General features: G+C 35.9%; 1 protein-coding gene and 1 long non-coding RNA gene across 5 annotated transcripts in view; one reads left to right on the forward strand and one right to left on the reverse strand.

Annotated features, from left to right (window-relative positions):
• Positions 1–18350, forward strand: part of LOC102024761 — a 78338-nt gene that overhangs the window by 26620 nt on the left and 33368 nt on the right. The gene's annotated exons all lie outside the window — the stretch shown is intronic.
• The window catches only part of LOC102023555 (zinc finger protein 654), a 79412-nt gene that overhangs the window by 18907 nt on the left and 42155 nt on the right, over positions 1–18350 (reverse strand). For 3 of the 4 annotated variants that reach the window (XM_005375531.2, XM_005375530.2, XM_005375534.2), the window contains 3 exons: positions 16585–16666; positions 3205–3340; positions 566–768 (listed from right to left, as the gene is read on the reverse strand). In XM_005375531.2, the coding sequence (XP_005375588.1) occupies positions 566–768; positions 3205–3340; positions 16585–16666 (421 nt within the window). The other variant, XM_005375532.2, reaches the window with a different exon arrangement.

Raw genomic sequence — 18350 nt, forward strand, 5'->3', positions numbered from 1 at the left:
AGTATTTGTATTCTCATTAATGCCATGGCCTTAGGTAAGGTCAATGATAGGATACATTCTTTCATCTTGGGGAAAAAATGTATGTGGGTATTTAACTCCTTTGTTTGTGGGTTTATTTATTTACTTACTTAGAGATAGGGTCTCTCTATGTAGTCCAGACTGGCTTTGAACTGACTGTGTATTGTAGATGGGCCTCAAACTCACAGCAGTCCTCTTGCCTCAGCCTCCTGAGTGCTGGGATTAGAGGTGTGCACCACCATGCCCTGCTCAGGACTTTAAGAAGCAAAATGATAATGCTTCCCAGATTTTATCTGACCTCTTCTGTCACACAAAAATTTGAATAATACTTCTTAATGAGTGTATTTTATTCATTTTATCACTTGTTAGTATCAGATTCTACTAATTTAAAGTGAACGTAAAGAATGGTGCCAAAAGAGAGCACATCTAGATAATATGATCTTTTAAATAACTGGTATTACTGTAAAAGGAAATCAATAATAACAAGCTATTCTCCCTTTTTGGAAATGTTAAAAAGGTAACAGGCAAAAAAAATAGTTCTCAATACCTGCCGGAATAGTTGCTCTTCTACAGGTAACATAAACAGACATGTGAAAAGTGCTTGATGGAAGTACAAGTCTTTACTGATTTCTGGGTGATTGATACAGGATTTAATAAGAGCCATTGCCTCAGGTATGCGTTCACAAGCAATTAGGTATCTGGCACGCAGTTCAAAGAACAGTGGATTTTCAGAACTTAAGTATTTGTTCACTATATTAAAAAGAAAACACATTCTATTACTTTCAAGAAAAGATTCAAACTTTACTGTTGAAACTTTACCACTAAAATGGTATCAATTAGATTAATGAGTTACTCAATTAGGTACTTTTCTTAGTAGAGCTTTGGAAAACAGAATATTCAGTTTTAGGGTCTGGAAAATAAAAGAGTGACACACCAAAACAGTGCTCAAGAAATATCAGCTGATTTCTCAGTCTAAAGAGTAAAAAATAAAACTGAAATTTAAAAAAGAGAATGAAGTGATATTTTCTTCTTCAATAATATGTTGAACTGTATTTCACCTAGTAAGGTCTAAGGTGATTTTCTTGCCTAAGATTGCAATCTGTCTTGGTTATGTACCAATATTTTCATTACTGTAAGATTAAAAGATTGACTCCTAAATGATCACCTTAAAACCACAGTCAGATTATGGAGAAATGTAAAAAAAAAAAATAATGAAAAGTTGAGTCATAATATATTACTTTTAAAAATAAAAATTAAACCAAAAATAGAGTCAAATAAGTATTAATATATTCATGTATCACTAAGGCCAATTTAACTTACACTTACTTTCACACAGTTTTGGAACATAAACACCCTTAACTACATGTTTATGTAGACCTAACAACAACCTTATGACCGGTAGTACAGTATTTGTCTCACAGATCACAAAACTTAATCTCAGAGAGGTCAAATAACTTGCCCACGGACAAAGAATATGTAAGTGGCAGAGCCAAAACTGGAATCCCTATTTCATGATTTTTAAATCCAAAAGTATTTTAATTACTTATCTATGTTTAATTGGTAGCTACTAAAGTACTTATGAGTAATGTTTTATTTTGTCTTAAAGATCTGCCTTGCAATTCCGCTTACAATATATAATAATCAAGCACTGATGTGTAGTGAATGAAAGTGTCATCCATGAGGGTCTAGAGCAGCTTCTGCCAAAGTGCGGTAGGCTAGGCTGTTGTGAGAGGAATATTTATTATATTAATGATTCTTGGCCTAACGTGCCAGACCAGCCAACAGGTTGCTTTTAGCTCTCACTCAGAGAAGCCTTAACTTTAAAAAGCTTAAACTTCCTTCTCCTTCAACTCATTTTGGAGCTCTGACTCTACATCCTGTGCCTTCTGGCCACATTCCTCCAGTCTATGATTCTTACCTTTGCTATATTTGATTTTTCCTACTTTTCCTCAGTAATCCAACTGTTTTCCTCAGCTCCCACGGTCTCCCTCTTTTTCTTTCGATCCCTTCCCAAGACCTACACATCAAGCTCGTCACTTCTACATCTCTGGGTTCTCCACACCTGTCACACATACCTCAGTCCTTTTCAGTCTTAGCCCCTGCATCCTGTCCCACTGCCTTGCACTGGTTCTCCTCATCTCTGTCTTTATCACAGCTCCAAACTTGTTGGAATCATAGCTTCTTCTACATGTAGTTCTACTTACAACCCATCCTACCTATTCACCTACAAAAAATGGGAATGTCCTAACCTGCACAATCTACGGTGTAAAGAGTTTTTCTTACCAAAGTCTGACTGGTTGTAGGGTTGTGAGGTCCTCTATTTTCTCTTTAGATTTCTTTCCACTGCACCTCTGTAGGCTCTCTCCATACTTTCAAGTGTTTTCCATTTTTATTCTTACTCGCTACTGCTGAGCTTAGATTCTAAGCTTTTGTTATTCAAAATATTCTGGAGTTCAGAATGTTTTAGTAATATGGGAAACATATGATTTTAAAGAGATTACTAAAAGTAGCTAACGAAGCTTCCTGCCTCAAAAACAAATTTTGTCCTACAAAGACCTACTGCTGATAGGAGGTGATATCAAAGGACATAGGTAATAAGGGATCAGAGAAAATGTAACATCTATTAGATGAAGTTTGGGACATACTACTAGATAATATTTGGAACTGAAATTTCTTCAGTCACTCATGCGTGCATCACATGGCCAGTCACTCAGTTAATGAATACTTATGTTAGACATCTACTTTGCACTACAAGCACCGGCGTAATTAGAGAACAGACAACAGTTCACTCGGGGACCTGTCCCGCATGGGGTTTCCATGGGAAGGAGATACCATATGCTTAACAGGACAGGCTGTCTGTTTTGTTTTTTGGGGGTGTTGGATTTTCTGCTTTGTCATGTTCCTACTTAAGCACATTTTAAAAGTATAACTGAAGTGATAAAAACTCCCTGAAAATAAGTGACATCAAGTACAGATGTTAACACACTCAATTCCCACACTAGAAATAAATGCATCTAATTTGATGTAAAAAAAAAAAAATCACTTTGGGCCCAGTTAGAATAACAAATTAAACATTTTTCATTGGAAAGTACATTTCATTATTATTATAAAATGAAAAAGTAACTATTACTGCTCTAGAAATTTTTCTCACAAATGTTGGTTTTGATTTTGAATCTCCTGAAGTACCTATCTCCTGAGATGCTGGCTGGGCTTTAAGAACAGCTTGCAACACTGGATCTTCCCATGGGCCACCATCTCTAATGATTCGAGTCACCAGTTCCAGATTCACATTTCCATATCTGCGGAGGTGATTCTGGCATTCCTAGGAGAGAAAAATCATTTTGGCTTTGTGAATTTAAAGGGGTTAAAAGCTAAACTTGATCATAATTGTCAATAAAATGACTGATGGCCAAATGAGATAGCTATATAAAAGAGAAAGGGATACTACTGTAACCTAAGCAGGGCGACAAAACCCCATTAATATACAAACAGGCTTAATGCCAAAGGTTACACAGTGTGTATATAATTGGACTTAGACAATCCCATTTAAAAAGGGATGAAGTGTAACCTAAAAGAAAAACTTAAAGAATACATACTTTCTAGGAAAAGAACCAGGTTGCAAAAAGACTGAAAATTAAATGTTCAGTTAAATTTACGTGAGGGCTCATAAAGTTCCTGGCAACGGCAGGCAAGAGCCTAACTACAGAAAGCAAGGAAGGTGGGCCCTCCTCACTACGCACACTCAGGCTAGTGGGTTCACACAGGTCCCCTGCCCTGCCCTGAATTTACGCCAAACACTGCACATAACCTGAGTCGTGGTAGAAGGCTGGAAGGTGGAAAATTCTACTCACCCTTTTTGAATAATGGTTTAGGGATGAAGAAATGACATGTTAAAGAGTTAAATCTAACCCATAATATGAATGATTTGTATTAGGTTTAAAGATAAAGACAAACTAATGAACTGATAAAGACAAACTAATGACTGACAATTTGTCCTCATTTGGGGGTTTTTACAAGGGATGTGTAAAGTGTTTTTAAAGTGTCTGTTGTTTTCATTATTATAAAATTTTAACAGGTTTAACATTTAGGAGAAGTTGGTTTGCTAAGTTTGATTCTAATAAATTTAATTTATTAAATTTAGATTTATAAGATTTACTCAGTTGTTTGATGTTTAGATCTAAAATGTCCTCCCGAAAGTTTCACGTGCAGAGGTGGGGCTTTTAGAAGGTGACTGCCTAGCGGGGGTGCTATATGCACGAGTAGACTAATCCAATGATCACTCTATAGCTGACCATTGTTCAGAGGCAGGGGCCTGTTTTGAAGAGGCAGGTCACTAGGGGCATAACCTAGAAGGGTAAATTCTTGTTCCAGCTCTTCCTCTTGCTTCTGAAGCTGCCATGAGGCAGATACCATTCCTCTGCCTTGCCTTTCCACCATGCTATTGTAGCACGGAGCCAACCAACCATGGGCTCAATTCTCTGAAAGCCATAAGCCAAAATAAACCTCTCCTCCTTTAAGTTGCAAGTATCAGGCATTCTGATTATGCTTTTCGATTTAATATGTATTTTTTTAAGTATTATTTTTAAAAATGTTTCAGGAAACTGAACTTGACAGTATAGAAAGACTAACTGAAGGCCTAGTGAAAGCATTATTTTTCAAAATACTAAGTTGAGCTTGAAACCTAAAGAAAAAACCAGATATTGAAACTGACAAAGTTAAAATTTTAAAATACTAACTGTATATTAAAACAAAAAAAGTCAGAATTTCTTTGTGTTCACAAAATACTTTAGACACTAAAAGCTTTGTAGCAGTTATAAAGCAAAAACATACATCTTTAAAAATTTTACTTATCAAATTATCACACTATATATTCGGGGGCTATACATTCTTTTCTTGAGTTAAATTGTTATATTCTTCCATAGTTTGAACATTCCATGTTAGACTATAAAGTGATTTCTATCTGCTGCTTGGCTTCCTGGTTAAAATACACAAAAAAGAGGACATTTTATTTATAAGAGAACAAGATGGAAATCAAATTTTAAGAAAATGAAACACCAGTCAGACAAATAAAACATTCATTAAGTTCAAACATGAAAATAAGTTATCTCCTAGTAGTTATTTAAGGGTGTCTCTGGATTAAAGCAAGCATGCAAACAAACAAATTCCTATAAAAACGGGCAAGTTACTTAACCTCTCTGTGCTCCCTCCCTCTGCAAAGTGGTTAATAAAAAGCACCTATTCATAGGATTGTTGTGAGGATTAGATAATATGCAGCATTGAGAAGTGCTTGGGACAGTGACCGACACACAGTAAGCAGTTAATAAACATTAGCTTTTATTTCTTGTAGTACTTTTTTTTTAACACTTTGAATATTTTACTTTAGGACACCCAGTCACCTTAGTATAATAAAAAGATTTCTGCATTTCCATATATCACCATGTTATTGTATTCATAAAAATATAAAGTAGGTATAACGTTTCTGATCAGTGAATTTTTTTTAGCACACGTGGAATATAGTGATGATCCATAGCAGCACCTTCAAGGTTAAAATTAATCATCAATTTTAAACCTGACAGGGTAAATAAACTCCCAAATTATTGTACATATATACACATATATTACTGCCTCTGAAATTTAACTACTATAAGCTGGTTTGGATACGATCAAAGCACAGGCAATAAGGTAAGCTGGACACAAGCAGAGTCACTGGTAAGCTTACTTCTGCTATCACATCTCGGGCAATCCATCTTTCCAGCTATCTAATGCTAGCTGAGGTACCAATCCTATAAACCATTAATGCTGAGGGGCTTAGAACTGCGCTGAAGGCTAAGTCAAGGTGTGCTGTCAGTTTACTAAATTTGACTGAAAACAATAAACAGTTGCAGGTTTTGTTGAACTGATTGTATCCAGTTTAGATCACTGAATCAATTTCAAGAGGACAGCCCTTGAGATCTGTATTTAACCATTTACCAGTCCAATTAAATACAGGATAACTAAAAATTGCACATTTTTTCATTAATTTTATAAAATAACAATATAAAAATGACAATTTTATTGAACTTTTTCAATACAAGAATCAAGTGGATGAAATGATATTTGCCCAAGCAATATGTGGGATAGTCAGTCTGTAAACATATATGTTGCCTGAATGACCACTTGGGTAGACTATTAAGTGGTTAGTAATTCCCATCCACAGTTAACTTTCAGATAGTTCTGTTGTTGTTTTTAAGAGACAGGGTCATGTTATATTGTCCAGGCTGCCTCTGAATTTCTGGGCCCAGGTAATCCTCCTGCCTCACCCTCTCCCCAGCAGCTGGGACTACAGGCATGTAGTAGGTTACTTCTGTGTTTGGTAGGTTACTTTTCTGACTATATTGCCTGCATTTTTTGACTGTGTACTCCACAGATGTTATTATAAATTACATTTTTACTCCTGTCAGTGCTATTAAAATTAGTAAATTAATTTATGTTCATTTTTCTAAGGTAAAAATTGTAACTGAGAGCTTTGTCTTTGTGTTTATATATTTCTTGGGTCAATACATATTTTGGAGACCACTCCTATAGAAGATAGCTCTAGATAGGAAAGCAAAATGAAATAAAGACTCTATTGTGATCTATTTCGCAAAAATCCAGAGGGAAGAGAACAAACAAATTTGAAAATTTTTTACACCTTCCTTAAGTAATATGACTTCTTTGCATGGTATTCAATTTAATATCTTCAGAGTGAATAATGAAGCACTTAAATTCACTCTAGAATTTACAAGTTATTCACTCCTAGAGAATAACTGTGTATTTTTTAAATGTTTACTTAAATCCATTTGACATATGTATTGACTGAAGTCCTATCTACCACATTATTGTTACCTACTGCACTGTGCCAATAGGATCCTTTGCGACACTTCCATCCAACCTGTGTCTGCCAATCATACAGAAAAAGTGTAACTCTTTAACCTCACCCTTCTTTGAGAACCCACTGTTGAGTGGGCTTAATATTTTGCATCCAGAAGAAAGATTTCTCTTCCTTGCAACAGATGCTGATTTTTAAAGCAGGAAACGTATGTTTGTACAGCCGTGGAAGACTGTCTGGGCACTTCAGCATGCTGGTCTGAACCCTTTACCAGTTTATCACAGGATGAAACTCTTCAAGCTTTAGTGTCACGCTGAAAGACCTCCATCAATCAACTCATTCACCTCTTATTACACACCGCAAACCCTTTTCTCTATCTGAGCCTCTGCCACATCTCCCAAATGGTATTTTCTTGCCTATGCCGTTTTTTCATGTCACTCTTTCTTCTACAACTTCCATAAACTTATCTAAATCCCATCTTTGTATCTTCCACTGTCCTTGAGAAGCCTCTACTAGTTACTTCCATCCATAACAATAAACTTAATTGCTGTCCTGCAGTATTAAAAATCTAGACAGTCCATTCTTCTGGTATATTTCATATCAGAGGAGGGCCTTGTGTTATTATCTTAAATTTTGGTATCTTATTTTCTTATATAGTTAAAATCATCTCCAAATGGATCCAAAAAAGGAAAGGTATGCTTATAAAGAGGATACATTTAGAATAAGATAGAATTTCATGAAAATCTATGTAGCAAGTGGAGGCACTGTAGAACATTTGTCTTATTTTGAGAGAAATATAGATTCTAGAGTAAAATTATAAAATACCACACATATCAAATTATTTTATATGTATACTGCAGCAAATCAAAGCAAAAATGTAAAATGCCCTCAATATGGTTAATTTTGTACAAGTATAACCTTTAAAATACAGTAAAATCCTTTTTTTTTGGAAAATAAAAGAGTTTACACTTGAAGTTTGCCTATATAAAATACATCAGGCATGGTGGAACATGCTTGTAATCTCAGCACTCTAGGAGGGTGAGGCAGGAGGACCCTGAGTTTGAGCCCAGCCTAGGCAACACAGAAACTTAGTAAGACCTTGTCTCAAAAAAAACAAAAAGGGATGGGGATGTGGCTTACTGCAAAGATGCTGGGTTTCAGCCCACGTACCACACACATTTAAAACAATAAATAAATAAAAGGAACAGTTAGCATAATGAAAACATTAACCATTTTTCACAAGAAAGGTTTTACGAAGAAAATGATTTAGGGGCTGGGGATTTAGCTCAGCGGCAAAAGCGCCTGCCTGGCAAGCGCAAGGTCGTGAGTTCGGTTCCCGGTACCGGAGAAAAACAAAAAAACAAAAACAAAAAAAAAGAAAATGATTTAAAATGAGTATCTGGAAGTGTTTGTATCATTACATGATCATTGTTACTAAACATATTATGTACCTGCATCACTAACTTAGAACAGAATTTTCTGTTGAAAAACCTTTCACCAAGAGCATTTTAATGCACTTTTAATGTTTGTTTAAAATATTTGTATTAACTTGGAGTGTAGCTCATTGGTAGAGTGCTTGCCTAGCTTGCACCAGGCCTTGGGTTCAATGTCTAACACCGGGGGGGGGGGAATGATAGGACTGGTTAGTATTCAAGAAAATTTGATTGACTTCAGGAATAACAAATTTAGTAAAATTTCAACAAAACTCACTGCATAACTGGTGAAAGATTGTAGAAAAACCATGATTTAGAAAAGAACATTTTTCTATTTCCAAAGCTATCCCCTTCACATATGCCAGCAGTTAGAACTAAGCATCAAAGGAAACTATTAGACTTTGGCCAGGCATGCATGGTAATGACACCTGTAATCCCAGCTGGGCTACACAGCTGTTTACACACACACACACACACACACACACACACACACACACACACACACATCCATCCACACTGAATTACTATATGACAGTGTGTTAAAATTTTTTAAAAATACTGCAAAACATATCCCATCATACTACTGTCATGTGGAGTTTTACATTGTTTAAAATATTTTTACTTTTATTATTTTTAAATATGTGTTGAGGCTTTTAAAAAATACCATAAAGTATAGTTAAAGAACCCTGGAGACTCCTTATCTTAGGTATTATTTGTTTACATATTTGGGTTTAGGTCCAAACCTACAATTTATGTTTCCCGTTTGATGCTAACATCCTATCAGTTTACTCTACCATCACCTGATCTGCTACTTCTTGCCATTTCTATAGTTATCACTCTAGACTAGGCCTTTATCTACTAAAACTCAGATCACGCTCTCAGAACCAGTTATAAAATGTTACTCCCACCGCTGATTTTGAATTAGGAACATCTATAGAGGCAAACAAGTCACAGTAGTAGCTCCCGTGTCTGCCTGACACTGTCACAGCTGTCCTGCTGCGTGCTCCCTATACAGTGCTGCAGCATATACAGTGCTCAGAGCTCCGAAGCGCAAGCAGAAAAGCGCAGTGATGTGGAGGGGACAACTAAGAAGCACAAAGCCATATACACTGTATATTTGTATCAAATGTGTGTAAGATTCACTTCGTCAGACTTAGGAATGAATCTGACTTACGAATGTTTTCCTGGAACAGAACTTGTCTGTAAGTCGGGGGCTTATTGTATTTTGTAGTTAGTGACACAGCACTATTAGGTAGAATTAACTATTTCAAACAGATAAAATGCCACTGGAAAAATATCAAAGTTTTATCCATTCCAACAAAGTTTATCAAAGGAATATGTAATTTTCATAAAATGATTTAATAATACGAACAATTTTAACATCAATCCTGTTCATTCCTAATGTTAACTGTGTGATACACTTGTCAAGTGTGTTTCTTTCATAGGCAGTGAAATCTTTTTCCTTATACTTTTCTCACAAGCATATTTTAGTTTCTCTTATTTCTACTCACTGTTAAAGTAGATTCTGTTAAGTATCTGGTTTTCATCCCACAAATACATTTACTGATCCCTCCCTCATTTGCTTATATATGGTGGGAACCGATGGATTACAAAGTAAATGGTTTCAGATAATACACCTAATAGTATTGTTTACTAAAGTTCAGTGAGGGTAACAGATTTCTAAATGGCGGGTGTCTTGCTTACTTTTCTCTCGTTGCTGAGACAAAATGCCCAATACCCAAAATGAAGGAAGGAAAGGTTTATTTAGCTCAGTTTGTGGAGGTTTCAGTCCATACTTGCTGGCTCTGGGACAGAAGACAGCAAAACAACAAGAGCAAAGGGGTAATGGCGGCAGAACAGCAAAGCAGCCAGAGCAAAAGGGAGGAATCACAGCCAGCAGCCTCTTTCCCTCCCTCACATTGTAAACAGGCTACCCCCACCTAAGGGGTGTGTAGCTCTCACATAATCTCCATGCCCTCCTCTTCCACAGGCTCAGGATGTATACCAAGTAAGCACCCTGGCTTAGCCAAACCTCTAGAGTCCCCAGGTTGACACAATGTATCAACCATAACAGTGGTTTTTTTTTTTGTTTTGTTTTTAAAGGACTAGCTAGACATCAGAAATAATTGTGGACTTAATTATTCTTTGTTTTGGCAAACATTTATTTCAACCCTAAGGTGTTAAGAGAGGAAGAGAGAAAAGCCAGTCTTTGCTCACCACACTACCAGTGCAATGACAGAGAATATAAGGTATTCATTAGTACTTCAGTAATAATGGATATACTCAGGGAGAAAGTCATGTGTAGTTAAAACTGAGCTGAACAGACACAGGAAAGAAATTCTATCTGGGAAGAAAGTATAATACATATTGAAAACTGCTCTTTACAAAATGCCTTTGCTATACAGCTGATTTGTTGGTGTGCTGTTTTTTTCTTTCAACCAGAATTGAAAGAGTATTTTGAATACCAAGACTAGGACTTTGCCAAATTAATCTTTGGGAAGTGTTGTCTAAGTATTCCAGGAAGAGGGCACTTTTTAGAATTTGAGGTTTCAGTGGCAAGTCCACAGTTTTAGGAAATATCAATACTTGCCCTATGATGCAATGGAAGGTTTAAACTTCAAAAAATATTTTAACACTGTTCTTTTACCTTTGATATTTTTTGCTCCTCGAACACTATCGTAGTGTTGGGCCTCTTCCTGCTTGGGAGATGGTATCCTTTATCACCTCCTAATCACCCAAATGACATGAACATAAAAATATAGGCAAGACCAAGGAAAAAATATCTTAAAGAAGGCCTACATAAAGTTAGAACAAAAAGATCTGGCTTGAAAACAGACTCCAAAAGATGGGGACAGTGTTTTCATTAAGGTTAGGGTAGGCTCATTAAAATATTATACAGCTTGAACAGTAAAACTTTTAGGTTACTGAATCTTTATTTTTCTCTTGATTTATAAAAAGTAATATCTGTTCTTGGTTTAAAAAATAACTAGGAAAATACAAATACAGAACCATGAATCTAAGCATCTAGTGGGCATTAGTACCTGGATGGTCCAATATCATTTAGAACAGTGTGTCTATAATGGAACTTTTATCTTTCTGTATCCTTTTCTTCCTCCTGTCATTACTGCCCACTTAGCAAATAAAATCAGTTTATACTGTTGCTTCAGTTCACATTCCCCAACACATATCTGATTCTTCCCTATATTCTTTATCCTCATCCAGTCGATACAAGAACCTGAAACTTTAGTTCATGATCATTATGTGTGTGTTTTTACAACTTCTATTTCCCTTTTTCAGAATCATTTGACATTAGTAAAATCTTCATAATAGCCACAGTAACAATAGTTCATTAATTCTGACTTGTTTCCTCAGGTCCATTTTATTTTTCTATTATGTTATGGTATTATTTGTATGGCATATTTTTGTTTTCCTGCTAAAAGACTGGTATTGGGTTTATTTTCCAATATTATGAAAATTGAAAACTCTAATAAGGGGGCTGGGGATTTAGCTCAGCGGCAAAGCGCCTGCCTGGCAAGCGCAAGGTCGTGAGTTCGGTTCCCGGTACCAGAGAAAAACCAAAAAAAAAAAAAAAAAAAAAAAAGAGAACTCTAATAAGATGGGCCTTAATATAACTATGAGTCACAAAGTAATTTTTTGGGATTGTTTCCTTCACTAATTTGGTTTTTGCTGCAATTAGTCTGCTTTTATTCATTTTCACAGCACTTTTAATTTATTGGTTTCATCTCTATACAAAATTTCATTTCCATAGATTCTCCAGGGTTAATCCTTCTTTATAATTTTACTTCATTGCAAGGAAGATACCTTGCATTCAACGTCAGCAAGAATGTGAGAAATCCTTTCAAAAATTTTAGTGGTCTTATATTTCTACATAACTCATGATGACATACTTATCTGTTTTGGTCAGCTTTACCTAGAACGTCTAGAAAAGAGTTTTTAATTAGTAGATAGATATGTCCATTTCAAATCCTTCAAGCCCAAATAAAGAGAAAAGGGTAAAGTTTATGTGTGCTGTAGTTTAGTCTATTAAGTCAGTAGCTTACAATGGACTAAAAAAAGGAAGTTTCAGTGGGAGATAACCACCCATGTTTCTGAAGACTTTCTTTTTCTTACCTGTGAATACTGGTGCAGACTGTACTGCTCACTGGAAAGGCTCTTAGCAAAGCCATACCTACAAGCCTGGTGTATTTTTGAGACTAGCCATCCCCCAAATCCCTACCATCTTCCAATGCTTCTCGCCCCTGGCTAAGTGGACAGGGACAGGAAGTATGTGAGAGCAAGCACCCAGATAGCACTGGATGCTCTTGCTCTCATTTCTCTCAGGTATTCCCGACCTCATCACATTCAATCAAGGATTATTTGGCTTCTCTCTCAGTCTGGTTTTATGTCTGAATATCCTGGCATAAGACCCTTATCCCAGATTCCAGCATTTGCAATGAAATTTTTTGTCATTTTACATTATTTTTTATCATTTCCCTGGAGAGCTAGATTTTTTGATGATTATGTTGAGAGAGGTACATCACATGAAAAGTGTGTCATCTTATTATGTTGAGATAAAGAAAAATATTTGGAAGTCAGAGCTAAGAAGCAAACTTTTAGAAGCCAGGAAGTAGAACACACAGCTGGAAGAGTAAAGGTTCATCTTGGAACATGGCAGAGAAAAAATTTTAATCAGTGGATAAGAACAGTTAAAAATGTATATTTGTACAACTCAGATTTTAGGAGATCAAAAATTCATGGAAGATTAGAATAAGCTTAAGAGGTAGGCTTTGGTCTTTTATTAAAAAAAAAAAAAAATTAGGTAGTATGACCTGAAAACATACATCCTTTACTGGACACGTTCTACAGGCTACCTCAAGAACAGTGACATAATCATTTTGCCAGGAATGATACCAAGCACTTCACTACTTTAGTCCATACATATACTCTATGCAGCAAATACACTTATCATTCCCAGTTTACAGATGAGAAACCTAGGAAAATTAAGTAAGTGGCCCAGGATGACAGAGAGCAAGTATTGAAGTCAGGAAATATGGTAAAGAACAGAAGAAAGTTCACTCAGATGTTACTTCCTTGCCATTCCAAGTGAGGTACAGGTACAGGAATTAACATCATCAGTACTACCCAGGAGCTTGTCAAAAGTGCAGACTATTAGGTCCCACTCCACCTTACTGAATCATAATCTAAATTTTAAAAAGATCCTCAGGAAATGCCTTTTTTTTTTTTTTTTTTTTTTGGTTTTTCTTCCGTACCGGGAACCGAACTCACGACCTTGCGCTTGCCAGGCAGGCGCTTTTGCCGCTGAGCTAAATTCCCAGCCCAGGAAATGTCTTAATAATATTAAAGTATAAGCAACACTGTGGTCCTGTTTATAGTACAAGAGAGAGAATATTACCTTATATGCTGGTATGACTGTATAAAAGATGGATAGCGAAGAACCACTTATTGTTACTGCATTCTTAATGGTTTAGTCCAAAGACTGCAGAATTCAAGCTTAGCAAGCATGAGATTTTTAAAGAGGCGTGGACGATGGACTACCTGTAACCTTTGCTACATCTTGAGTCAGGACTGAGAAGAATCAGCAGTAACTCAGTCCAGAAAATGAAGGATGCTTCCCCAGGCAAAGCTAAAAATGGAAACAAGAATAAAACCTCTACTAGGAGGTAGTAGTTACAATGCGCAAGAAAATTCAGAGTTGGAATCCACATCAAGAAATATGATAGACATAACAGAGATTGAAAGTAAGTGAGGAGTTAGGGGACAGGCTTTAGAATTTAGTCAGGATTAGAAATACTGAAAGGATTAGAGCAGCATGCAAAATTATGAACATCTCTTGTGGGACTGTTTTGATAACAGAAGGGATACTCTGCTTACAAGAAAAATAAGAGGATACATCCCTTTTCAAATGTTATGTTTTCATCTCTTTAAAATAGAGATTAACTACTGTCTCAATGACTGCAAATACATAGGTAGTTCCCATTATCAGGGCTCAGCTGACATCTCCATGTGGTACTGCCTGACCACCCCATTTAAAGTTGAAAACATCTCTCCCTAGTACCACTATACCACATCTTCTATCTCCATATCCTCCCTTAGTTTTCCCTAGGACATTTGTTCTTTTCTAAAACACTATTTTTATAAATGTTTGATTTATTGTCTTCCTATCCCTACTGAGAATTAAATTCCACAACAGCAGAGATTTTCTATTTGCTTACCACTGTTTTCTCCCGAACTTAATGTCTAGCTCATTACAGATTCAGGAAATATCCACATAGCAAAAATTCTAAGAATGGACAGTCAAGAATGCAGATATCAAAAGAAAACTGAAATGGAAAATTAAGCAGTGTTAAATGCCTAACTGTACTGTCTAGCTAGATCATAAGTTCATGACAATTCCTTTTTTTGAATCCAAGAATAAAGTAGAATACCAAAATGTTCAATATAACTTACCTAATATCATAATACTTCTAACTGATCATAAGCCTTTAACACTATAGTAATAAATTTGAAGTATGCTAGAGACTTCGACTTAGCTCAAAATTTGTTTTCCTTTATTTCACTCCCAGCGAAGTGCTGATGAGGTAATGCTCTCACATGAGCAGTGAGGCTGGGTACTAGGTGTGGCTTGCCAAGTAAATGGTGAAAATATGACTTTGGGTGTTTTTGTTTTTGTTTGGGATTTTTTTGTCTTTTTGAGACAGGGTCTCACCGTGCAGTTCAGGCTAGCCTTGAGCTCACTTTGTAGCCAAGGCTGGTCTCGAACTCACAAAGATCCTCAAAGATCCTCCTGCCTCAACTTCCACAGTGCTTGGGATTACAGGCATGTGACACCACAACTGGCCTGTGTTTTTGTTTTTTACCAGTATTGAGAACTGAATCCAGGGTTTCCTACATGCAGGCCAAAATTTAGGGACTATGCTACATCCCCAGCTCTTTTTTATTTTTTTAATTTTATTTTTTTTTTTTTTAAGAGCACCATATATTTATTGAGGGAAAGAAAAGAAAGTTTTTACCCAAGAGAGGGACAGAAGGGGGGCCCAAGTGGGTTACCCAGGACTCTGTGAGTGTCGAGGTCCCGTCCATGTGTCCATCCCCCTTCTCCCCCGCCTGGAATTGAACTCTCGACCTTGGGTTTGCCAGACAGGCACTGTGCGGCTGAGCTTAATCCCCAGCCCCTAGGACTCTGTCTTTTCTAGGGACTTTTATAGAGTAAAACCACGAGGTAAGGTGGGTCCAAGGTAGGTGAAAATGGACAAAACTATGGTCAGCCAATAAGGGCTGCTCAGGTAAAATTGATTAAATTAGGATCAAATGGGGAAGCGAGTCACATAGCAAGCAGGCATGAATACAGAACAGGGACTTTTCCTGTAAGGGGTTGGGTCAGGGACTCTTCAAGGTGATTGCTACCTATTTAGAATGTCAACCCCTGAGGTCCATCCCTTGGGAGGTAAGAGGGTGTGTTTGTTTAACCTTTAGTCTTGAGATCTGGCCCGAAGCAAGTACCACCTCTCCATTTGTAAGGTATCCTGTCTTCTATACTGGCTCCTTGGAGGGCCTGGCCCTGTCTGACTGCCTATAATATCTCCACCTAACTCAGCTGCCTATGCCATCCCCCCAGCTTTTTTTAAATACTACTTTGAGACAAGATCATGCTTTGTTGCCCAGGCTAGACTTGCACTGGAAATTCTTCCTCTGACTGCGGGGATTACAGCTGTTTGCCATCATGCCTGGTTCAAGTGTTTTTAGGATCTACAGGAGAGGTCCTGAGATCTTTTGGCATTCCTGTCTGGATTTATTCTCATCTATACCAGATTAAAAGAATTTTGCCTCCTTGCTTGGACAGGCTACTCTAAAATGAAAAGATAGGAAAAGGAAGAAGTCCAAGGGACAACCAGCTTGCATCTAGTCTAGGCAAGGAAAATTCATTTTCATCAGCGTCAAGCTACATTAGAAGGAAAAAAAAAGTATAGACCCAAAATGTGCTTAGGAATCAATATAGTGTTAGCAGCTCTGGTCTAACAAATGTGGAATTGCAATCTTATTTATGAACTGCTCAGGAATAGAGTTAAAATTAATTTTAAGATTAATTAAGTGTATTTCAGGCTGGCCTTGAACTCACTTTCTTATCGATCAGCATAACAGGATCATAAACAGTGTTACCTTAGTGGCCATAAACCTTTTTACGATAAATAACCAATAAATTATTGGCCAGGCGGGGGAGAATATAACAGAGTTTTCAATAAAATGTGAAGTAGTGACCTATTTTACCTGGAATGATCCGAGAATATCCTTTAATGGCTCTTCATAAAACTCATCTCTTCCAAAAAACAGCAGCAACTCAAAGAAACTCCTAGAAAGAATAAATGATAACTTTAATTGCTTCTCTGAGTTTTTGTTCTAGTTTAGAAGATTATTAAGTGATAATGCCTATCTAATAACAAAATTTATCTTAAAATATATGGTTTTAAAAAACTGTATCACTTAAAATTCATATTTTCATTAAGATTTTAAAAGAAATATCTTCCACAAATAATACAAAAATACTGATGTTACTATAGAGAGAAATAGTTATATTACTTAGGCCTATCAATATCCATGAGGCACTAAATACAATTTAATGATATACAACATGGTGGCTGTACCTGAAAGAATAATACAAAATAGACATAAAGTGTAGTTTTACCCAAGAACAATGGGCCACAGAGCAAATTAAAAATCTATTTTTTTCAGGGTAGAAAAAGTGGGTAACATTGAAACAAAAACATAATCTAGACGATAAGCTAGAGGAAATCACCATGAAACTCTTGGCTTGTATTTGTACTTGAGTACATATCATCAAGTATATCTAATAAGTGATATTATTTCCTCAGATTCTCAGTGTACCTTGATTAACTCATTTATAAAAGGATTTGATTATCTCAAATTATTCCTGTGTAAATAATCTGGAAAATACTATTACTAGATAGATAACATTCTTTTAATAATTTATGAGTTCACTAAGAAAGGAATATGCACTATTTCATAATCATGAGCATAGAGAATTATAAAATTATTTTTAAAAGTTTTTAGCAATACTAAAATACAAATGACATAACCCTCCAAAATTCAACTAAGAATACCTAAAGCTGTATTTTAATAAATGGTTTTATTGTTAATCAAATCACAAATGAAGACTGAAATTTAACTTTATTATTATTATTGTATTATTATTATTATTTAGTTTTTTGACTAAGGGTCTCGCTAAGTATTTCAGACTGGCCTTCAACTCACTTTGTAGTCTAGGCTGGCCCTGAACTTACAACAGTCCTCCTGCCTCAGCCTTCAAAGTGCTGGGATTACAGGTGTGTGCCGTTACGCCTGGCTTAGATTGAAATTTTAAAATTCCGATATAACTATGAGAATATAGTTTTTTTTACACTATGTAAAAAACACTTAAGCCAGTTAAAAGAAAAATGACACAGAGAAAAAAACTTTGCTCATTTTTCTTAATTAAAAAGCTTCCACAAGTAATCTTAAAGAGTCAACCACGTAGTAGAAAATAAATGCAAATGGAATTTTTAAATATGAGAAGACATTCTACCTTACTCATAACTTAGTAAGAAAAAACTATGAGATGAAAGCCATTTTTCCTATCCTATTTGCAAACAGTTGATAAATCTTGTGATAGCTCTGGTATACAAAAACAGGTTATGATATCTTGTTGAGGGAATATATATGATTATATCTCCTTTAAGGGCAATGTATTAATAGTCATTAAAATTTAAAATGTACACATACCATCTGACCTAACATTCCAATTTATAAGAATTTCATCCTCCAAATACATTTAAGTTCAAAGACATAAATATAAGGATACACAGTACATAACAAATAAATTTTAATAGCAAAAGAGGAAAACTCCTAAATGTCTACCATAGTGACAGAGTAAATTGCAAATACAGCCACAATGAAATATAATAAAAATATTAACAAGAATAGAATAGTTACAGCTATATGAATAAATAAAAAATCCCAAGATACATTGCTCAGCAGAG

Source organism: Chinchilla lanigera, unplaced genomic scaffold (assembly GCF_000276665.1).
Source record: "Chinchilla lanigera isolate Chin_1 unplaced genomic scaffold, ChiLan1.0 scaffold00006, whole genome shotgun sequence".
Lineage (NCBI taxonomy): Eukaryota > Metazoa > Chordata > Mammalia > Rodentia > Chinchillidae > Chinchilla > Chinchilla lanigera.